We start from the raw sequence: 23,578 nt of genomic DNA, 5'->3' as shown, positions 1-23,578 counted from the left end.
CAGCCTTGCCCAGAACGTGTGAATCAAACCTCCACAGAAAGACGCCCACTGCTTTCTAACCCATCTCCCTAAGCACTCAGCCACAACCACTTAACAAAGGGGCTTTTCTACACCATGGTTCTGTTCTCACTGGTCATTTCCAATTGTTTGCTCAGACCAGCATTAGGGAAAATGGTGCCCTGGGCAAAGCTTGTACTTTGGCACTTCCCCATTGCCCCTGGACAATCCCCACTCCCCCTTTACTGCTAGCTCCTGCACTCCCAAACCTTGTATCTCCTTCATCCCTATCTCCTGCCCCTCCTGTGCCCCCTTTGCCCTTAACTCCCTGTGCCACCAGCCATTGCCCCTCTCCTGCAGCCTCTTCACACGGTTCCAGTGCTGGGGGCCCCGCACTTGTTCTCCCTTTCCCTAGGCTTTGGCATCACTAGGCCCTGATTAGCGAGTAGGGTTCAGTGGTCCCCAAAATATGCGGCATGACTCCTAGGGGGACACAGAGGAACATTCATGGGGGTACCTCAGGGCCGGAGCCAGCCCCCATGGAGGTAGCACCACTCAGCCCCACTCTGTCCTAGCTCTTCTCCAACCCCACTCTCAGCCTGGGCCTCTGGCTCCCAGCTTAGCCTCGACCCCCTTACCCCTGTCTGCACCCCTCTCCATAGCAAGCAACAGCCCCACTCCCAGTCTTGGTTCTTGACTATGGCTTCCGAGGGTCCACAGCCATGGATAAGAGGATGTCAGGCGTGTCTGGCAGCAAAGGTCCAAATCCAGCTTGCTACTCACCCTGACCCAGGGCCTATGGGCAGTCCTCCACCGAAAACCCAAATAGAGATTTAAAAGGTCTCTCACCTGTCATATTCTGGCTGGGTTCGGTGGGGAACGGTCCGTGGTTTTCTGGTCTGGTGGACAGTCTGTGGATCTGAGTCACGGCACCAAGATTGTCATGGAAAAACGACCACGCACTGTGTTTGGATCAGAATCGCCTGAGGCCCCTTTATTTTCAAGCATGAAGGGGGGTGGGGGGTACCAGGAGACTGGCAGTCCCTCCAAATACAGATTTTTCAACAGCTTATATAGCAAAAAAAAAAACACAATTAGTAATACATACTTCCTGTGACAAAGTTCCTCCTCTACCTTGGTGGGTTCCTGTGCTTATTGGCAGATTTGCTCACCTCAGTGATCTTCCCCACAATCTGGGTCAATTCCTCCTCTGTCTGATCAGGAGTTGGGAGGTTTTGGGGGAACCCGGGCCCACCCTCTACTCTGGGTTCCAGCCGAGGGCCCTGTGGATTGCAGCTGTCTATAGTGCCTCCTGTACAGCTACAACTCCCTGGGCTACTTCCAGACTCCTGTACCTCACCGGTTTGGGTCTGTCACATTCTTTGTTGACATTTTTCCAATAATTGGAATACACTTTCCATAAAAGGAAGACAGCACCAGCCAGCTTTCCTGTTATTCCCAGTTCACCCTTTGTGGTATAAGCTTCCTCTAACACTAGTCGTAGGCAGTTATATTTTGCAAGCCTAGTGATTACAGAACATTCTGCTTTTGTACTTTTCCTTCACCCTGTCTCCAGAACCATAAAAAGGGGGTAATCATGACTATTGTTCAGGTCTCAATCAAAGTTTTAGGCCTGAGCCAACAAAGTTTAGGTCTGAACCAACTGATAGCCCTAGAGGTTTTTATGGTGCTGATCTCCCTTGCAGATTCTCTGATGCCTAAAATGGGCTGAGTGCCAAGAGAAGGTTTTCCCACACTCGCTGCATTCATAGGGCCTCTCTCCTGTGTGGATCCTCTGATGTTCAGAAAGGGCTGAGCTGCTAGTGAAGCTTTTCCCACATTCACTGCATTCACAGGGCCTCTCTCCTGTGTGGATTTTCTGATGCCTAATAAGGTGCGAGCTGCGAATGAAGGTTTTCCCACACTCATTGCATTCATAGGGTCTCTTCCCTGTGTGGATTTGCTGATGTTTAGAAAGGACTGATTTGCTAGTGAAGCATTTTCCACACTCATGGCATTCAAAGGGCCTCTCTCCTGTGTGCATTCTCTGATGTTCAGAAAGGCCTGATCTGTGAGTGAAGTTTTTCCCACACTCACTGCATTCATAGGGCCTCTCCCCTGTGTGGATTCTCTGATGTTCTGAAAGGGCTGACCTGCTAGTGAAGGTTTTCCCACACTCACTGCATTCATAGGGCCTCTCTCCTGTGTGGATTCTCAGATGTTGAAAAAGGCCTGATCTGCGAGTGAAGTCTTTCCCACACTCACTGCATTCATAGGGCCTCTCCCCTGTGTGGATTCTCTTATGTTCAGAAAGGGCTGAACTGTTAGTGAAGCTTTCCCCACACTCACTGCATTCATAGGGCCTCTCCCCCGTATGGATTCTCTGATGCCTAATAAGGTGTGAGCTACGACTGAAAGTTTTCCCACACTGATTGCATTCATAGGGCCTCTCCCCTCTGTGACTTATCTGATGGAGAAAAAGTCCTGCTCTCTGAGTGAAGTTTTTCCCACATTCACTGCATTCATAGGGCCTCTCCCCAGTGTGTATTCTCTGATGTTCAGAAAGGGCTGAGCTGCATTTGAAGGTTTTCCCACACTCACAGCATTCATAGGGACTCTCCCCTGTGTGGATTCTCAGATGTTGAAAAAGGCCTGATCTGTAAGTGAAGTTTTTCCCACACTCACTGCATTCATAGGGCCTCTCCCCTGTGTGGATTCTCTGATGTTCAGAAAGGGCTGAGCTCTTAGTGAAGCATTTTCCACACTCACTGCATTCATAGGGCCTCTCACCTGTGTGGATTCTCCAATGTTCAGAAAGGGCTGAGCTCTTAGTGAAGCATTTCCCACACTCACTGCATTCATAGGGCCTCACCCCTGTGCAGATTCTCTGATGCTTTGTAATGACTGAGTAGTCACTTAAGTTTTTCCCACACTCACTGAATGTATTTTTTCTCTTTCTCTTGAGGATTTCCTGCAGTGTTGTGGTTTCCTTGAGGTCCTTCTGAGTTCTCCGACAGGAAATACATTTACCCACTTTCTCCCCTGGATGGTTTCCGTGCTCTCTTTCTGATTTCTGCTGAATCTCACAGGATTGTCCCTGATCATGACTCCTGGTCACACTGCTTTTTGATCTTTGCGATAATGCTCTGTGTTTATCCACTTGCTCAACATTTTCCTGCTGACAAGTCTGCTCCTCTTTCTCACATACCATTGCGTCACCTGATGTGATAGAGACAGAAAACTCAAACAGGGATGGAAAGGGGAAGGCCAAACTGAAACAAGTGCTGGAGGGAGGTCAAATAAAAATCAGGAACTGAACTCCCCCAAACTCTTCCCCCAAATGTAGTTGTAGGATTTTATGTTTGTATTTTATATAATTTGGAATGAAGGATAACGAATAATTATGTAGCATGCATTAAGTGTATTGGTGTATGATCTGAGCACATCCTGCCAGCCACCCTTTTTGAGTAACAGAAAGGAATGGCCTAATGGGCCAACGGGCAGAGATACATCAGCCAGGATCTGTGTCTGGACTGATTTCAAGGCAGTAACAGACCTTTTTGTTGTAGGTTTAGCATTTTAAAATAAGTAAAAGAATGCCATGATTGTTTTCTTTTGCATGGCAATTTGATGTTCCTGTTCAAAATGTTGTATGTAAATTAATTCTGTTTTGTGTGTGAATGAGAAACGTAGGTATTAAGAGATAAGTGTGAAGGCCATCACTGAACCAAATGTACAAGGGAGGAACCAAAGACAGATGCAAGGGTGCCAGGAGGCTGCAACACACTCCTACTGAAATGTCAAAGGAGGTAGATTGACAACTCTAAAGATGAGACAGGCACCTATCAATGGGGACAAGACAGCTCTGATCAAAACCAGCCTGGGATAACTCCCTGAGGATCTTGATGAAAGAACAAAATAAAGGATGAGAAGGACAATTTAAGAAAACAAGCACTCATCAAACAACAATTGATTACAGCATGATAGTGCAAAACTCATTGGTCGCAATGAAGGAAAATCACTATATAAACAGAGTGCCTTGCCATGAAACTTTGGGTTCATTCTCCAAGACTTCCCCAGAGAATCATGTTGCAACCAACAGAACCCAGCTCCTCCTACATGTGATCAACCTAGCTGGCCCCCAGATTGATCTGGACTCTGGACTGGTAACTGTAACATCGACTGGCAGGACAGTGTGTGTGTGTGTGCTGTTATTGAATGCGTATGTTAATTGTTGTATCTTCACTAAACGCAGTGTATTGCCTTTTCCCCTGAAAAAGATCCTATGTGCTTATTATAAGCATAACACAAATAGGAGAGAGGAGGGGATCAATTTGGCCTTCACATCCCATCCAAATTTGCAAGGGGAAGGGAAGAAGCTACTGCCTGGTGTCTACTAGGATCTACAGCAGGCCCGCACAACTCGTAAAGCAGCGAGGGTCATATTACTTCAAAGAAAACAGCTGACGGCCGACCCCTCCCGGCCCCGCCGCCCCCCCGAAACACTACACCCTCCAGTGCTGCCCAGCCCCCCAAAATACTCCTCCCTGACCAGCACCGGCCACCCTAAGGAAACAAACCCTCCTTCCCCAGGGCTGCCCCACCAAAACAGCGGTATTGAACCTTGGTAATATGTTATAGTGGGTCCCTAAGGTAGTATAATTAAGGTAAAAGAAAAATGTCTTTTTGCTAGAAGTAGAATAAGATCTTCCCTCAACTAGGTAATCAATTGCCCTGTTGAATGAATGAGGTGTAAATGAAGAAGGCGTGGAAGGTAGGACCTCCAGACAGCTGCAACCCTTGGAGAGGGGATGGGAGCCAAACCAAATCAGTAGAAAAGGTCAGCCACCAACTCACAGCTCACCTCCTTAGCCTCCCTCCCCTGCCACTGGCTCACCCGCCCTGCAACTGCCTGCCCATACGCCTACTGACCCCCTGTGGGCCACACAATGAGCCCACCTACTCATCCCCTGCGGGCTGCACAGTGAGCCCAAGTGGGCCGCATGTTGTGCAGGCCTAATCTACAGGAAACCATGAACTAATTTACCCCGAGGATATGACCCCTGCTAGGGATAATAATGAACTGACAGAGCTCCAAAGGGCTTTGTAGGGGTTCCCAGATGTTTCCTTCAGGCACTTACAGATTCTGAGTTGGTTTAATGTTTCCTCACCTGTGCAGGGAGCTCTCAGGATCTCTCTTTCCTCTGAACCCTGGAGGTCTGGGACCAATGGCTCTTCCCATTGTTCCAGCTCTGAGATCACATCAGGTTTGAAAACTGGAAGCCCTGCTCAGATGAAAGGAAATAAAGGAGTTCACTTGATTTCATAACTTTGTCATAAAAAGTAAATCTATTCATTTAACTTCAGTGCTTAGTGTGAGCTGGTGTGCCTGGGTCAGTCCTCACTGAAAATGCCAGGGTCAGGGCAGGCTGAAAAAGGCAGAGCAGTTGCTCTCAAAACTGGTGGTTAACACTGAAGTTAAACTCACTGACCGGTCACAAACTGTGCTTCTGATTCCCCAAACTCGTTACTGAGAAGCTGAAAAAAGAAATCACACAGCCCTGTTTATTGCATCCCAGTTCTCTGACTCCCATTCAGCACCTAGGTCCACTACAGTGAGAGGTTATTTAAAAACTCTGCGTGCATAGACAAACTGTTCTTCTGACCCCAAAGGGTCAGCCACATCACCAGGTCGGTATATGTTTGGATCTCACTAAAGGACTGGCAGGCAACACGGTATTTTGTGAATCTAAACTAAAGGTTTATTATAAAAGAAAGAAAAAAGAAGGAATCTTTTAAATGGGAAAGGAGTCAGATACATTCCGAAATCTATATATCAGGTTCTTAGCAGTATTGGTGAGTTGCTGGCTTGAAAGTCCATTTGGAACACATCCACAGTTTGGATGGGTCATTCTGTCCTTTGTTCCAGGCTTCAGTTTGCAGAAAAGTTAAACTGTATGGGGAGACTTTGGCAAACCAGTAAAGTGCCTAAAACCACTATGGCTTACTGTTAAAAAGCAACCTAGTCAGCAAGCTGTAAATTGATCATTCAGCAAACTCAGCTTGACCAAGGCAGGAGGGGGTGGTTTTGGGTGCCACGGAGAGGGCAGCTTGACCCCGCATCCTTCCTGATAAGACTCCTGTTGAAGTTGTTGATACATGCATGTTAAAAAGAGTAGGAATGTTTATTAGGGGTCTCAGAACTGCAGACTCTGGAAAACCCACACCTGGTTAATCAATAGTCAGAAAGAACCTCTTGCTTGAACATGACAAGGTTTCTTTAAGGGATACGTCATTCTATTACTAATGTATAAATAAGGGGAAAAAGCTTGAGATAGTTGGACTCGTTTGGGGACTCTTTTGGACTCTCCCTCTGGATACATCTTGCAGTCCCCACCGGCAGATGGAAGATTTGGCCACCGGAAGCCTGCTGCTGTGTCACTCGAGAACCACACTCAGCTTTGGTAATTATCAAGAGTTCGGGGTATTTTACTAACTTGTTGCGGACGTGTGTAAGTGCTTGAGAGTGAAAGCCCTCTTGTGTTGTCCTGTTTGTGCCAGCCATCTATCGGTCAGATGGCCGTGTCTCCCCTGATTTATTTCCTGACACCTCCTCGCATAGAGTAAAGTTACCAAGAGCTTGGGGTTGAAAGAACTCCGGGTAACAGCTCCAGAGGGTTTGAAGACAAAATGGAGATGATGCAGCTGTCCTTTATATTCCTTTGGCCTTGTAGCTTCTACTTCCTGTGTCAAAAACACAAGCTTCACAGCACATGGCATGGAAAAGCCTTGCAGTTCTCAGTACACAGGCTGTGATGCACAAGGGAGTGGGGCAGATTGACCTGGGAATGTCGCTGGGGAGTTTTACTGGGACTGTCTGCATTAGGGATGGGATAGCAGGGGATGACTTCACTTGAGAGATGATACCTGAGCCTGTAACCTGAGCCAGGAGGGGAGCTGGGGCCAGGGGAACTGGACACGTTTGCCCAGAAAACTGGACAAAGGCTGGAGGAGGAACTGGGGGAAGGCTGGATGAGACTGCTAGAGGAGGTTTTCAGTTTGGAGCAGTCTGGGGAAGCAGAGGGAACCCCAAGGTTGGGGTCTAAACTCCTTGCCCCTCCCCTCCCCCCGGGACCTGACTGAGGGGTCCTGGCTGTACCTACAAGCTGTTTGGGACTGTGTTCCTGTCATCTAATAAACCTTCTGGTTTACTGGCTGGCTGAGAGTCATGGTGAATGAAAGGAAGTGAGGGTGCAGGGCTCTGACTCCCCCATACTCTGTGACAACTCGTGGCAGTGGTGGGATGTACTGCACCCCGTGGATAGCACTTCCTGCAGTAAGTGACTGGTGAGCAGTAAAACGAAGGGATTGATGGGGACCAGTGTGCTGAAGATTCAGAAAGGAGCAGTTTTGGGGGGCGGAGGAGCTACACTTAACCCCTGGGAGTGTATGACCAGCGAGGAGGACTGCAGTAATGGGGCCCCCCTGGGGACTGTGGTGAGAAGGCTCAGGGCAGAGTCATCTCCAGCTTCATCTTGGGAGACAGGTGGTGACCTGGAAAAGGTCTGGAACACTAGGGCTTCCTCCTGGAAACTGTGGGGAGCTCAGAGCACAGGCCTGTGAGTGGCCAGCAGGAAGATGTATAAGAAGCACTTTAAGAGCGACCTAGTCAAGCTGTGCAGGCAAAGGTGGCTGCGCATTGGGAGGCTCACCAAAGAACAGCTGATTGCCCAGCAGGAGGAGGAGGATCGGTCGGAGGAGCCTGTTCCTATCTCTGAGGGAAGCAGCCCAGCAGATGAAGGGCAGGCACCAGTATCTGTCCCATCTGGGAGTGGTCAGACGGCTGCAGAGGGCATCCCAGGACCCCTCCTACCTCTTCCTAGGGAAAGGACTGGGAGGAGCCCAGCAAATACTGAGGGCACCGTGACCCCAGCAGCCACAGCTGCCGCCATAACTGAGCTATGCAAGAAGGGGAAGCCAGACAAAGTGGTCTGGACCAAGGAGTGCCAGATGGCTCTCTGTGTGCTGAAGGAGGCTCTGGTCAGTGGCCCAGTTCTGGCAAACCCAGACTTTGACAAGCCCTTTATGGTGTTCACCGATGCCTCAGACATGGGACTGGGGGCAGTGTTAATGCAGGATGATGAAAAGGGGGAGATGTACCTCACTGCGTACCTGAGCAAGAAGTTGCTACCCCAGGAGCAAAACTACGTGGCCATCGAGAGGAAATGCCTGGCTGTGGTGTGGGCCCTTAAGAAACTAGATCCATATCTGTCTGGGCGACACTTCACTGTGTACACAGACCACTCTCTCCTGACCTGGCTACACAAGATGAAAGGAGCCAAAGTCAAGCTCCTGAGATGGAGCCTGCTCCTGCAAGATGATGATATGGACGGGATCCATAGGAAGGGGAGTGCCCACATGACAGTGGATGTGTTGTCCCAGAGAGGTGGCATTGAACTTCCCCAGGTCACTGGTCAGAGTGACCCTGCTCAGTTCAGTCTCGAAGAGGGGGAGAGACATGACAATAGGGAGTGTGGCAGATTGACCTGGGAATGTTGGAGGGGAGTTTCACTGGGATTGGCTGCATTAGGGATGGGATAGCAGGGAGTGACTTCACTTGAGGGATGTAACCTTAGCCAGGAGGGGGGCTGGGGCCAGGTCACACCTTTGCCCAGGAAACTGGACAAAGACTGGAGGAGGAGCCAGGGCAAGGCTGGGTGAGACTGCTGGAGGGAGTTTTCAGTTTGCAGCAGTCTGGGGAAGCAGAGAGAACCCCAAGGCTGGGGTCTAAGCTCTTTGCACCCTCCCCCAAGGGACCTGACTAAGGGGTCCTGGTTGTACCTACAACCTCTGTTTGGGACTGTGTTCCTGTTGCAGGAGGTGAGGGTGCAGGGCCCTGACTCCCCCACACGCCATGACACAGGTATATCCCTGCATGTCTTGCTGACTCAATAGGTGTATCCCCTTAGTTCTTTCCATGGGTTCATTGTACAGCTGATGACCCTGGATGGGCCATTAAACAGGCTAGTATCAGAGGGGTAGCCGTGTTAGTCGGGATCTGTAAAAGCAGCAAAGAATCCTGTGGCACCTTATAGACTAACAGACGTTTTGGAGCATGAGCTTTCGTGGGTGAATACCCACTTCTTCAGATGCATGCTAGGCATCACTGATACCAATATGTCTGGGGGTGTCACTGAGAAATGCTGCACAAGTCTGGAAATACAGATATACCCTACATATCTATAACTCACAATACAAAGTTGATACAAATATAGAAACAAAATGATCATACTTGGAAAATCATAACACTTTCCCTGACACCTTACATGGCATATCTAGCACAATCTATTGCAATCATTTTATTAATAAAATAGCAATACAAAGTATCTCACAATTCCATACAGTGTCAGACTTAGTAAAATGGTGAATTCCCAGGGCCAGCTCCCCAGGTCATTGAAGATGCCAAACACTTTGCTTCTGAGGGATTGAAATACCCACATATCTGCTGGGAACACACACAGACAGACACAGTGTCAGTCTGTACCCTATGTTCACTCTTCTAAAAAATTATGACCAATTTTGTACATAGTATGGCTTGAGGTATCATTTGAAAACATAATCTACCAAATATTATCCTCCTGTTAAAATGTGTAGCAGCATTGTATGTAAATGAGATTTTACAGTATGATATTACTGAAAAAGTTACAATTCTGGGGAACACCCACAGACCAGTTCCTCAGAGACAGCAAGGCAAATAGCTGGTCAAATAGCCATTCTCCGGGGGAGGGGGGAAGGTGTGAAGAGGACATTTACATTCCATCACAGGGACCACTTGAAGCTCATATCTACAACAGACAGCCTGGCACCCTGACTCAGCTGAGACTGAAGTTGTTTCCAGTAAAGGACTGAACTACAAAAAGGTGAGGAAAATGCTTGAGACTCTCTTCCCCCCTTTCCCTCTTCTCATGATAGCTCCTGAAGAGCTGCACTTGGGCAGCAGGGGCAGGTGAGGGGGAGTCCTGGCTGAAAGGAAAGCCAGCCTGTCTCACCAAGGGTGAGAAACATTTGCTTTCAATCCATTTTAGCTTGTTAACTTAGACGCTAGTTTTTATCTTGTATTTCTTTTGTAACCAATTCTGACTTTTATGCCTCACTACCTTAGTCACTTGAAATCTTCTTTTTCCCCGTAGTTAACAATCTTGGTTTATTGTTTATCTAATCAGTGTGGTTGGATTCAAGTGTGTTGGAAACTCCATTTGGGATAACCAGGCTGGTGCATGTCATTTTCCACCGATAAAATGACAGACTTCATATGAGCTTGCATTGTTCAGTAGTGTGCTGGACAGGGAAAGATGCACATTTCTGGGGGAAGTCTGGGACCAGAGAATTTTCTGGGGTTCTCCTGTGGGGTACTGTTATTCGTGAGTCACTGACTAGTAGCACTCAATACTGTGAAGCTGGGAGCGAGTTACATGCTGGAGCCTTCACGTTAACTGCCCAGGAGTGGCTGCTCTCACAGTAAAGCAGTGTTCAACAGTCCAGATTGTACTGTGGTTAACATCACAGACACTCAATTTTAAAGAGTCTCCTAAAACACAGAAAGTAAATCCATGTCCCAGAAATCTAAGACTCCAGACAGAAGACAAGTCTCCCTGGCACTGCTTCTTGCTGACAGAGGGGTCCAGAGACAGAGAATGAGAGAGTCCTGGGAAAGCTGGGAACAGTAAGCATGGGCTGGTGGGGTTCAGTGGAGAAAGGGAACAGGAAGGGCAGGGATATTACTGAATGCAGGATCTCAGCAGTGCTAGATGTCAGGATAACACACATTACAGTCCATTGGAAAACATAATCCCAACTACACATATAAAAAGATGGGGTCCAAATTAGCTGCTTCCACTGAAGAGAGGGATCTTGAAGTAATTGTGCATAGTTCTCTGAAAACATCTACTCAAGGTGCACAGACAGTCAAAAAAACCCAGAATGTTGGGAATCATTAAGAAAGGTAATAAGGCAGAAAATATATTGCCTTTATATAAATCCATGGTATGCCCACTTGAATACTGCATGCAGATGCAGTCACTCCGTCTCAAAAAAGATATAATGGAATTGGAAAAGGTTCAGAAAAGGGCAAAAAAAATGATGAGGGGTATGGAACAGCTTCTGTATGTGGAGAGATTAAAAAGTCTGGGACTTTTCAGCTTGGAAAAGAGATGAAGGGGTGTGTGAGAGAGGTCTATAAAATCATGACTGGTGTGGAGAAAGTAAATAAGGAGTGTTATTTACTCCTTCTCATAACACAAGGACTAGGAATCACCAAATGAAATTAATAGGCAGCAGGTATAACAAAAACAAAATGAATTATTTCTTCACAAAACGCACAGTCAACCTGTGTAACACTTTAATAAAGGATGTTGTGAAGGCCAAGACTATAACAGGGTTCAAAAAAAAAATATGATAAATTCATGGAGGACAGGTCCATCAATGGCTATTAGCTAGGATGGGCAGGGATGGTGTCCCTAACCTCTGTATGCCATAAGCTGGGAATGAGTGACAGGAGATTCATCACTTGATGATTCCCTGTTCTGTTCATTCCCCCTGGGACACCTGGCATTGGCCACTATCAGAAGACAGGGTACTGGGCTAGATTGACATTTGGCCTGACCTAGTATGGCCATTCTTATGTACTAGGGAATCTAGTGAGTCCAGTATAATGGGAGGGAGTAGGAAAATCCCTGGGCATGGAGAACACTGGGAAATTAGAAGCTGTAATTCAGGAGCAACAGACTAATTAGTCTGGAAAAGCAGAATGTGCAAAATAAGAATCAGATATGTGACTTAAGGAATAGAGCCTGCAGAGATGGAGATTGTGGCTATTACACACAGTGACAGGGGAGCAAGACTCTCCATGTCTCAGGAAATTTCACTACCAACCTAAGCCATTTTCACATGCTGGGGTGCAATCCAGAGCAGTGAGGAGTTGTGTCATCTGTAATCCTGGGTGAGAGCCAATGTTCTGCAGCTGGAGCTCCCCTGTCTGGATACCCCCAGCCAGCAGTCAAGGATGCACTGAGTGTCTGTGACACAAGTAACCCTGGACAGGCAGCTCTGACTCCTGCAGCCTACTTGTTACACCCCAAGAAAATTCTGGCTTGGGTAAAGAAGACTCAGAGTTTGAGAGAAGGTCTGGGGTGGGAAGCTTCTGTTGGTTATGCTGGACCTAACCCCCAGTTTTACTTATGCAAACAGGAGATATTTGACACTGTGTAATACTGCTCCTGTGCTCTGTTCCCAAAGTGTTCTGCAGCAGGGGAGGGTCTCTGGCAGTGAGTGTGTCACTGGCATATTGGGGTGATGCTGAAACAGGACAGAGAGGTGGCACTGTGGGGCTGGTGTGAACCTTATCTCTTTGTTTCCCCTTCCAAGAACTGAGGGGACAGTAACCCTTACCCAGCAAGGTCACATTCTCATAGTGCTCCTGCATGACGTCTCTGTAGAGGGCTCTCTGAGTGAGATCCAATAGAGACCCCTCTTCCCTGGTGAAATACACAGCCACCTCCTCGAAGATCACCGGCCCCTGAAACAGCAAGAGCCCAACACTCAGTACCTGCTGCATCACTCACAACCCCACTGTTCATGGGGCACAGGAGCCAAACAGAAGCTCTGGGTGGCTCGCCGTCAACAGAATCTCACCCCACCCCATTCAGAGCATCCAGAAAACCCCTTGTCTCTCCCAGCAGATCTATCAAACCCCTACTAGCCACAGATTGATACAGGAGATGGAGCCCCTAGCAGGATCCAGAGAGAGCTCCCTGGTAGGAAGCCCAACACCTTCCTCATTCTGAGGAGCTGGATATGAAGGGAGGGGAATCTCCCCTAAATCTGACTAGTGGGTGCCCCCTTCATATCTCACAGCAGCCGCTGATTAGGCTCCAGCGCTATGAATCTGGTCAGTTTTCCTAGCCCCATGTAAGTGGGTTATTTTCTGTTCAAAAATTAGGGCATTTCCACCACCACTGAACCTCATGGGTCTGTTCCCAGAATCTAGGCCACTTATTAAACTACTCCCAGTAGGTTTGCCCCTCCTGCCAGGCTAAGCCCACAGAGACATTTTTAACCTCCCTTCTCCCTCCCTCCATCCCATAACTAAGTCTCTGAACACCAGGCTAGAAAAGAGCAGAACCAAAGGAGTCACTTTCGACAATTCCCTCTGACATTGACCCCATGGCAGCCACACTCCAGCAGGAGGGATATGGAGTCAGGAACTGGGTCTTCCTCTGTCTGAGGTCTTGGCTACACTGGCGCTTTACAGCGCTGCAACTTTCTCACTCAGGGATGTGAAAAAACACACCCCTGAGTGCAGCAAGTTACAGCGCTGCAAAGCGCCAGTGTAAACAGTGACCCAGCGCTGGGAGCGCAGCTCCTAGCGCTGCAAGCTAATCCCCACGGGGAGGTGGAGTACCTGCAGTGCCGGAAGAGCTCTCTCCCAGCGCCGGCGCCGCGACCACACTCGCATTTCAAAGTGCTACTGCGGGAGCGCTCCCGCGGCAGTGCTGTACGGCTGCAAGTATAGCCATACCCTCGCACTTCAAAGCATTGCCGTGGGAGCACTCCCGCGGCAGCACTTTGGAGTTTCGAGTGTAGCCAAGCCCTGAGCCTCATCTTGTCCACAGGAAAGTGACTCTACCCAGGGTGCAGGAATACATCTGTCTGGGCAAATTGGAGATCTGGAAATCTCTCTCAAAACTCTTCTCTCCCATTGCCCCTTTCAATCTCCTTTTCCCTGTCCCCTCTCCCTGCCCATCTGCTCGGAAAGCCACATTCCTGGATTGTTTGCTCCCCCATGGCTGGATTTGCTCCTGCAATTGCTAATGGGAGCAGAAATGACCGGGAGGCTATTTGTGTAGAGTCAATTTAATGCCAGACCCCAGCATTTTCCCTTGGTTTCTTCCAGTTACCCGGAGTCTCTGGCTCAGAATTTAGTACTAACAGGGCCCAGGGCTGCCCCAGGGGGCTAGTACCAGATGGAGAAAGTCATCAACTAACAAAATCATCCAAAGCCCAAGATTTGGTGGTGATGGGGGACTTCAGCTATCCAGATATATGTTGGGAAAATAACACCGCGGGGCACAGACTATCCAATAAGTTCCTGGACTGCATTGCAGACAACTTTTTACTTCAGAAGGTTGAGAAAGCTACTAGGGGGGAAGCTGTTCTAGACTTGATTTTAACAAATAGGGAGGAAATCGTTGAGAATTTGAAAATAAAAGGAGGCTTGGGTGAAAGTGATCATGAAATCACAGAGTTTGCAATTCTAAGGAACGGTAGAAGGGAGTACAGCAAAATAGAGACAATGGATTTCAGGAATGCGGATTTTGGTAAGCTCAGAGAACTGATAGGTAAGGTCCCATGGGAATCAAGACTGAGGGGAAAAACAACTGAGAAGAGTTGGCAGTTTTTCAAAAGGACGCTATTAAGGGCCCAAAAGCAAGCTATTCCGATGGGTAGGAAAGATAGAAAATGTTGCAAAAGACCACCTTGGCTTAACCATGAGATCTTGCATGACCTACAAAATAAAAAGGAGTTATAAAAAATGGAAACTAGGTCAGATTAGAAAGGATGAATATAGGCAAACAACACAGGAATGCAGGGTCAAGATTAGAAAGGCGAAGGCACAAAATGAGCTCAAGCTAGCTATGGGAATAAAGGGAAACAAGAAGGCTTTTTATCAATACATTAGAAGCAAGAGGAAGACCAAGGACAGGGTAGGCCCACTGCTCAGTGAGGAGGGAGAAACAGTAACAGGAAACTTGGAAATGGCTGAGATGCTTAATGACTTCTTTGTTTCGGTCTTCACTGAGAAGTCTGAAGGAATGTCTAACATAGTGAATGCTTATGGGAAGGGGGTAGGTTTAGAAGATAAAATAAAAAAAGAGCAAGTTAAAAATCACTTAGGAAAGTTAGATGCCTGCAAGTCACCAGGGCCTGATGAAATGCATCCTAGAATACTCAAGGAGTTAATAGAGGAGGTATCTGAGCCTCTAGCTATTATCTTTGGAAAGTCATGGGAGACAGGAGAGATTCCAGAAGACTGGAAAAGGGCAAATATAGTGCCCATCTATAAAAAGGGAAATAAAAACAACCCAGGAAACTACAGACCAGTTAGTTTAACTTCTGTGCCAGGGAAGATAATGGAGCAAGTAATTAAAGAAATCATCTGCAAACACTTGGAAGGTGGTAAGGTGACAGGGAATAGCCAGCATGGATTTGTAAAGAACAAATGCTGTCAAACCAATCTGATAGCTTTCTTTGATAGGATAACGAGCCTTGTGGATAAGGGAGAAGCAGTGGATGTGGTATACCTAGACTTTAGTAAGGCATTTGATACGGTCTCGCATGATATCCTTATCGATAAACTAGGCAAATACAATTTAGATGGGGCTACTATAAGGTGGGTGCATAACTGGCTGGATAACCGTACACAGAGAGTAGTTATTAATGGTTCCCAATCCTGCTGGAAAGGTATAACAAGTGGGGTTCCGCAGGGGTCTGTTTTGGGACCGGCTCTGTTCAATATCTTCATCAATGACTTAGATGTTGGCATAGAAAGTACGCTTATTACGTTTGCAGATGATACCAAACTGGGAGAGATTGCAACTGCTTTGGAGGACAGGGTCAAAATTCAAAATGATCTGGACAAATTGGAGAAATGGTCTGAGGTAAACAGGATGAAGTTCAATAAAGACAAATGCAAAGTGCTCCACTTAGGAAGGAACAATCAGTTTCACACATACAGAATGGGAAGAGACTGTCTAGGAAGGAGTATGGCAGAAAGAGATCTAAGAGTCATAGTGGACCACAAGCTAAATATGAGTCAACAGTGTGATACTGTTGCAAAAAAAGCAAACGTGATTCTGGGATGTATTAACAGGTGTGTTGTAAACAAGACACGAGAAGTCATTCTTCCGCTCTACTCTGCGCTGGTTAGGCCTCAACTGGAGTATTGTGTCCAGTTCTGGGCACCGCATTTCAAGAAAGATGTGGAGAAATTGGAGAGGGTCCAGAGAAGAGCAACAAGAATGATTAAAGGTCTTGAGAACATGACCTATGAAGGAAGGCTGAAAGAACTGGGTTTGTTTAGTTTGGAAAAGAGAAGACTAAGAGGGGACATATTAGCAGTTTTCAGGTATCTAAAAGGGTGTCATCAGGAGGAGGGAGAAAACTTGTTCACTTTAGCCTCTAATGACAAAACAAGAGGCAATGGGCTTAAACTGCAGCAAGGGAGATTTAGGTTGGACATTAGGAAAAAGTTCCTAACTGTCAGGGTAGTTAAACACTGGAATAAATTGCCTAGGGAGGTTGTGGAATCTCCATCTCTGGAGATATTTAAGAGTAGGTTAGATAAATGTCTATCAGGAATGGTCTAGACAGTATTTGGTCTTGCCATGAAGGCAGGGGACTGGACTCGATGACCTCTCGAGGTCCCTTCCAGTCCTAGAGTCTATGAATTTATGAATCACCTGGGTCAGGCAGAGAAAAAGTTTTAGTTAAGGTCCCTTCCCAGCACAGAACCCCTGCTCGGGGAGCAGCAGTTGCTAAGCCTGGTCTCCCAGATCACAATGGACGCTGCAGCATCTGACTCAGGAAGCTGAACCCCAATATCCTGGGCAGAGAGGGACAGAGTTTGAGCAGCTTCCCTCCTTTAGATCTGTGGGGAGAGCAGCTAATGAGAGCCCCTCCTCACAGGGAGGAACTCATTTGCCCCACTGTCCATGTGGAGTCACTCCTTGTCTTTCCATGCAGTGATTCTGGATTATCATGGTCTCAATGAAACCAGAAAGAATGAGTCCAGAATGCTGTGGAAGAGACCATTGTGTAGCAGTGCTTACCACCTCCCTCACACCCTAGATATAGGACAAGGACGGTGGGGGGGGGGGGGGGGAGAGGAACTAATTTTCTCAAGGGAACTGGAAGTTCCTGCAGTTTTCAAGAGGTGAGAACAGCAAAATCTGTGATTTCACCTCACAGTGTTTGATAAGTGGATAGAAAGTTATCACAGTGACTGGGCCTGGCCGGGGAATGCCAGGAAGTGCTTGGAGCCAGGATTCTGGCACAAACTGATCAGAGAGAAGGAGCGAGGTCAGGAGCAGTTCCCAGAGCCTACCGTCAGGGTCCCCAGACACCCTCCCAGTCAGAGGCCCACCAGATATTCCCTGGACACAGCCCCCAGAGTCCCTGACCAGGGGACCCAGACACCCGTTAAAGCCCCACCGGCCAGGGAATCCCCACCAGACCATGACTGCCAGGTTGGGAATACCAGAGGGGTTTCCCCACCCCGCGGCAAGAACTCCCAGGAGCCAGGGATACCCTCCCCCGCTCAAGAGGACACCCCACTGGAAACTCAGTCCCTCACTGCTCGCCTGGGATTCCCCCACTCCTGCTTGGACCCCCACCTGACCTCCAGTAGGATCTGCCATGCCATTCACCTGGAGCCGCCTCCTCCCCCCAGCAGGACTCCCTGATGCTTTACAGTGGGACCCCTCACTCTGCTTGCCTGGCATCCCCTGACCTAGTTCCGGGGATCCCAACAGAAGCTAGTGGGGGAAGCCCAGACAGAGCCCTTGGTACAGCACCAGGCTCCCTCTAGCCCCCTGCTCCGCCTCCTCAAGAGACACCCCCTCCTGCAGTTCTGCAGCCAACAGGCCCCAGCGATACCCACTTCCAGGACCCGTAGCCTCAGGGCTGGGCACATCAGAACCACCACCCCAAAACCCCAAACCTCCAGAACCCACCAACCTGACTAGGGTACCCCCTGACATCCACCCACAATGTCCCTTCAGCTCCAATTTCCCCACACAATGGATAGAAAGTTATCACTGCCCCCTGCTGGCCAATCACACGGGCAGAGGGAGCCCTGGGGGATGTTTCTTTAACAGGAAAATGAAAGGCGTGGAGGGCCAAAATAGGTAAGAAATTTCCATGCCTCTCACTAGCAAATAATAGCCATCATGGATCCACCCCAGAAGTGGCTACATCTTAGCACTGCAGGAGGCAACCCCTCACAGAGACCATTTGTCATGGGGTTTGGGATACTTCTCAACTCACACTGCACTCAGAGTGACCTCCTCATCCCATGCCAGTTGGAAAAAAGAAGGGTCCAGCCAACTCTTCTGTTACCAGCTGGAACCACTGATCCCCCAAACACGGGGAGGCCTCTGGATTTGATGGGTATTAAATGTGTGTCTGATCTCTTTCTTCAGCAAACATTTTAACAGAGAAAAAGGGGGAAAGAAACGATTCTCAAAGGAGAGGGGAAAGATAATCACTGGGCAAATTTAGCCCCCTGCACCAACCAGGATGGAGAAGGACTCAGGGCAAAAGGTTCCCTCCAAGGAAGAGAAATTGCTGGTATTTAGAGACATGGGGAAGAGCACCAAACCCAACAGGATTTTTAATTGACATTTGATGATGACATAGAAAGAGGCAAAACCTGAGATTTGAGATCAATGTTTAGAAATAAAAAAGAAAGGGTGGAAATCTGAGGGATTTTGGATCCATTTTTCCAAATTAGTGAGAGGAAAGTGGAAATCAGAGGGATTTTTACCTCATATCAACAACTAATATAAATCTGTGTGTATTTCACATCAATATATGATAAATGAACACAGCAGAAATGGGCAACATTTGGAAACACTTTGTATTCATATTCAAGAATCTGAGAAAAGGTGTAAATCTCAGGGGGTTTTTTAAGTATTTTATAGTTAGAGAAGGAAAAACGCAGGGCATATTCACTTAGCAATAGACAAGTAGAGAGAAAGTGGGACAAATCTTTAGGGTATTTCATAACAATCTTTGAGATTTGCAGAGAAGACATGTCACAAGCTAAACAATTGAAAACATGAGAGAAAAACACCAAGATCTGAGGGGATTTTATATTGCTATTAACAAACTAGAGGGAAAAGGGGACTGTTTGATTGGATTTTATGACTGTCCAATACATAAACAGAAAGTGAGAGTCCCTCCCACCCCCACCATTCACGTGGGCAGCAGGGAGCCCTTTGAGGAGCTGCTTTAAAAGGGCAAAGGGGGGAGGGTGGGGGAGCTGGAAGGTCCCTGGATGAGGGAAGAGGGCAGCAGTGAGGGATGGGGACAACTGTGTTGGTAGTTAGGGGCAGTAACTGGGATTGGGAAACCAGGGTCTGGGCAGCCCCCATGGGGAACACGTGCCCCTCCCTTCCCCACCCTGGCAGAGAACGGGCATCTCCTCCCATCCCCACGCCAGGGGCAGCCATGTTCTGGGGAATGACCCAGGGCAACAATTTCCCACCTAAACAAGGGCAAATCGCTGCAGATAAAATGGGTGGGGAAACCCCCCCCCCATATCGGGGAGACTTTAAATGGACATTTGAGAATCATGGAGAGACCAGGGGAAAAACAGGGGAGTCGAAAGAGCGGATCATTGGGGGGGGGGGGGGAATCTGCCCAGATTTTATAGCCACGTGAGAGAGACAAAGAGAAAAGGGGCAGAACTAGAGACAATTTGTATCGGGGGCGAGAGGCACAAACTGGGACAGGATCCAATCAACTCTCCTTCCCCCACCCGCCACTTCCCCCCCGGGAATTTCCTGGCTGCCCAGAGGCAGTTCAACCCCCCCGCATCTCCGGCTTCTCCCCATCCCAGCGGGGCCGGGGCGGATCCTGCTGCAGCTCCCCTGGGGCCAAGGCGGCTCCGAGGCTTCTCCCAGGTCCCCGGGGCAGAGAGTCAGTTTTCCGCCCGCCCCCCCCCCGTGGTCTCTCACTCACCGGGGGCTCCGGGCCGGGGCCGGGGCCGGGGCTGGGGCGGGCAGAGCCCGGGGCTGCCCAGGGGGCGGGGCCCAGCTGGAGAAAGCCCCCCTAGGCCCGACACTGAGGAGTTAATGCCGGACCCCCCCGCACAGACCCAGGAGGAGCAGCAGCTGCTCAGCCCTGCCCGGCTCACACCGAGGCGGCAGCAGCTTTGCTCTCCCGCCCCCAGCGGGCTCGCATGGAGCATGCGCAATTTCAGCTGCCGAACCCCTCCCTTACCTGGGCTGGAGAGAGCGGACGCGCCCCGGGGCAGGCTGGGAGATGTAGTTCCGGACTCTCCGTGGAGCAGAAGCCTTGTGGTGGGGGCGCCTAAACGCCCCCTCAGGCAAGGGGGTGGGGGCGCGCGGGGAGGGCTGTCTGCAGTAACGGGGGGGAGGGGGCGCACCGGGGAACCGCTCCCCGGCCCAGCTCACCTCCGCTGAGCGCATAGCCCGGCTCCAAGTCTCCTCCAATCGGCGCCGCACGCCTGGGCGGGGAGAAGAATTAGAGCGGCGCAAGCGGGCTCAGTGGAGGGGGCGGTGACCCTGGTACCGGAGCGAGCCCGGGGGGCGGGATCGGGCAGTGACTCTCCCCTTGTGGGCTGCGGGGGACCCGCTGTGGCTGGGCGGGGGCTGCCCGGGCGCCGGGGGAAGACCCGGAAAAGGGGCGGATGGAAAATGTCTGTGCAGCCCGGACATGGCGAGGGGGGGGGAAGAGCTGGTGACCCCCGAGGGGCAGGGAGAGAAGGGGGGGGCTGAGATCTCCTCCGATTTACTGCTGCCCCCTCCCGTGGGGACCCCCTGTCCCCTCCCATCCTGCTCTCTTTCTGGAGAGCAACGAGCAACAGCCAGGGTGCCCACCCCTTCCCCCAAATCCCTAAGAAGTTCCATGTTCTCCCCCTGTTGTGCCCCATTTTCTCTCCACTTCGCCAATGGCCAGTTCAAATCTCAGGTTTGGGGTGTTTCCCCCCATTTTTACCTCCAGTGATTTGTCCTTGGTTAGGTGGGAAATGGTTCCCCTGAGTGATTCCTGAACTGGGCAGAGGGTTAATAGGTAGAGGCTGGGGGAGCCCTGAGACAGGGGCACCTCTGGGCTGGGCTGGGGCGTGGGGCACTCTCTGCTGGTAACAGGGTGTGGGAAGGCCCAGGAAGGGGAGGGAGGAACAAGCATTCCCCATGGAGACATCCCAGCCCCAGGTTTCTCAGTCCAGCTACTTCACCTCTGGCTGCCCAACCCAGCAGTCGCCCCCCCACACCCAATCACCTGCTAGTCACATTCCCAGACCCCACTGCCAGCCCCTCCCCACAACCAGTGACCTACTGGCTCCAGCCCCACTCCTTTCCCCTGTGAAAGCCACATCACCCAGGACAAGAAGAATCCATCCCATTCTGTTGTTGATTGAATATCCCTGAATAATCCCTTCAAATTTCCCCTCTTTTCTCTTGAACTGTTGAATGGTGACATAAAATCTCCCCAGATGTTGGTGCTTCTCTCTTATGTTGTCAAATATTTACTTTGTGCCCCATTTTCTCCTCAGTTCTGAAATACTGATATCAGATTCTTGAAAATCTTCCCGCTTTTCTCTTCAGGTGTCTGACTGCGATCAGGGCTCTTATCGTACTGAGTATGGCCCAGGCCTGGCCTGAGATCAGGTCCCCCAGTGTGCCGGGCACTGCACAAACCCTGACCGAGTTTGGGGCACTGGTTGTGCCAGGAACTGCACAGACCCCTGCAGAGAGCCAGGGACCTTGTTGTGCCGGGTGCTACAGTGACCCTGACTGAGCTCCGGGCCCCTGTTATGCCAGGCCCTGCATCAACACCAAGTGAAATCAGGCTCCCATTGTGCCAGGTGCTGCAGGGCAGCAAACAGAATCAGGGACCTTGTTGTTCCTGGAGCTGCAGAGACCCCGAGTGAGAACTGGGCCCTGTTCTGCCAGGCGCTGTGGAGACCCCAACAGAGGTCAGACCCCACTGTTGTGACAGGTGCTGTGGAGACCCCAAGTGAGATCTGTGCCCCTGTTGTGCTGGGCACTGTAGAGACCCCACAGACATCAGGCCTCCCATTGTGCCAGGTAAAACTGAGACCTGGAGCGAGGTCACAGCCCCCCTTGTGTCAGGCAGCACATGACTGTGGCACAGATTTCTGCCTTCATTATACTGGGCACTTCAGAGACCTTGACTGAGATCTGTGTCCCTGTCGGGCCTGGCACTGCACTGACCCTGACCCGAATCACGCTCCACCACTGTACTGGGCACTGCACAAACCCTGACAGAGATCCTGCCCCACACTGGTTCCCTCGCTGCTACTGGCAGAGAACTGCTAAGCCAGGGGTCTGTCAGGGCTCAACCCCCTGGCTGAGGCCTCGGGGCATTTTCTTCCTCTCTCGGGGCACCAGGTGAAACAGCAAAAGAGCCGACTGTCGGCAAACAAGGGTAAATAAAGGAATGAAAGAAAAGAAACGGGGGCGGGGGTGGGAGAGGAACTGTGGACAGCTCCCATGAGGATATGGGCCTCTCTTACTTTTGGGGTCCCTGGGAGTCGCTTAGTCCCCTTCAGAGTTTACTGGGTCTCCACCTGCTCCTGCTTTGAGCTCTGGGGATCCTCACCCTCCCTCAGTGAAGGCCAGAGCCCCGAATGCTGCCAGCCCTCTCTTTGGGGCTGGAGATGCTCCACAGACTGGTCCCTTCCTAGGGTTGCTCCCCCCTGAGTAGAGCAGGTCTCTCCTGTTAACTTCTGCTCCAGTCCTGGCATGGTTTGCAGGTGTGGAGGGGCTGGGCCTGTCCAGACTAAAGCAGCAGTTTAACCCCTTCTGTGCCAGCATGGGGTTTATTTAGCCCTTCACAAGCACCCAGGCCCAGGGAATGGCCCCCTATCAGCCCCATGCCTGATGCGATGGGGCGACCCACTGGCAGCATTGCCCTTGAGGGTGCTGCTCCCACTCCTTCCCCTCCCCCTTTGCTGCCACCACAATGCCTATCACCTTCACTTCCTGAGGAGTGACACCAGAAGGTGTGTTTTGTTATCCCTTTCCCTCCCCTGCCCCCCAGGAGCCGTTGTGCACCCTCCGTCACTCACCTCTGTCTCTGGAGACAAGGCGGTTCCTGGGGCACAGGTGATGCTGTGCTGGGGATCCATCGTCACTGAAGGGGCGGCAGCCTTGACCCCCTAGAAGGTTGCCGGGATGCTGACATGCACTGGAGGAGAACTGGGGCTTGACTGAGTCCATGGACCATTTGGCCCACCCTGTGTCACTGTAAAGCCTGCTCTGCAGTGCTGCAAATTGCTGCTGATGGCGTTGCGCCCGTAAGTCTCTGTAACGCTGGCTCCAGTGACTTGAGAGCACGAGCACCAGCCTCAGGCAGACTGGTGAGAAGCAGGGCACAAACCCCAAACTGGTTCTGAGGTCTGTATGGAGATTTCACTAATCAAGTATCCAGTGTAAACACTTCAGGCACTGCAACAGCATTAACATGGGATCACAGACAGTCCCCTTGGGACATCCCGTGTATCCCACCATGCAGAGGAGCTCACCTGTGTGACAGATGGTCCCGTACACCAGATGTTCTCAACCTATTTCTTTCTGAGTCCCCCCCCCCTCCGAACATGCTATAAAAACTCCTTGGCTCACATGGGCCACAATAACTGGTTTTCTGCATATAAAAGCCAGGGCTGGTGTAAGGGGGCAGCAAGTAGGGCAGCTGCCTGGGGCTCCATGCCACAGGGCCCCCCACAAAACTACATTCCTACCAGGGAGCCACC

The 23,578-nt window shown here is 50.1% G+C and overlaps 1 protein-coding gene across 1 annotated transcript; it reads right to left on the bottom strand.

The window, feature by feature from the left end:
• Positions 1-964: 964 nt before the first annotated feature.
• On the bottom strand, positions 965-22,954 carry LOC127043084 (zinc finger protein 883-like). The gene is made up of 6 exons (XM_050936790.1): positions 22,895-22,954; positions 20,253-20,305; positions 19,798-19,828; positions 12,445-12,571; positions 5,169-5,282; positions 965-3,216 (listed from the first exon to the last, which is right to left on the bottom strand). The coding sequence occupies exons 1-6, from the start codon at positions 22,952-22,954 to the stop codon at positions 1,670-1,672; spliced, it is 1,932 nt and encodes a 643-aa protein (XP_050792747.1). The 3' UTR covers positions 965-1,669.
• Between the last annotated feature and the right edge of the window lie 624 nt (positions 22,955-23,578).

Source organism: Gopherus flavomarginatus, chromosome 1, assembly GCF_025201925.1.
Source record: "Gopherus flavomarginatus isolate rGopFla2 chromosome 1, rGopFla2.mat.asm, whole genome shotgun sequence".
Lineage (NCBI taxonomy): Eukaryota > Metazoa > Chordata > Testudines > Testudinidae > Gopherus > Gopherus flavomarginatus.
The sequence above is the reverse complement of the archived record's forward strand: the minus strand, read 5'-3'. Positions and strand labels throughout refer to the sequence as shown.

What these genes read in the sequence shown, in the direction of transcription:
- LOC127043084 (XM_050936790.1), bottom strand. Translation starts at nt 22,954, where the DNA reads ATGGATCCCCAGCACAGCATCACCTGTGCCCCAGGAACCGCCTTGTCT. An exon ending in GCCCCGGCCCGGAGCCCCCG is followed by an intron (nt 12,572 to 19,797) that starts GTGAGTGAGAGA and finishes TTGCTGTTTCAG; the next exon opens with GGGCCGGTGATCTTCGAGGA. An exon ending in TGAGAATGTGACCTTGCTGG is followed by an intron (nt 5,283 to 12,444) that starts GTAAGGGTTACT and finishes TCATCTGAGCAG; the next exon opens with GGCTTCCAGTTTTCAAACCT.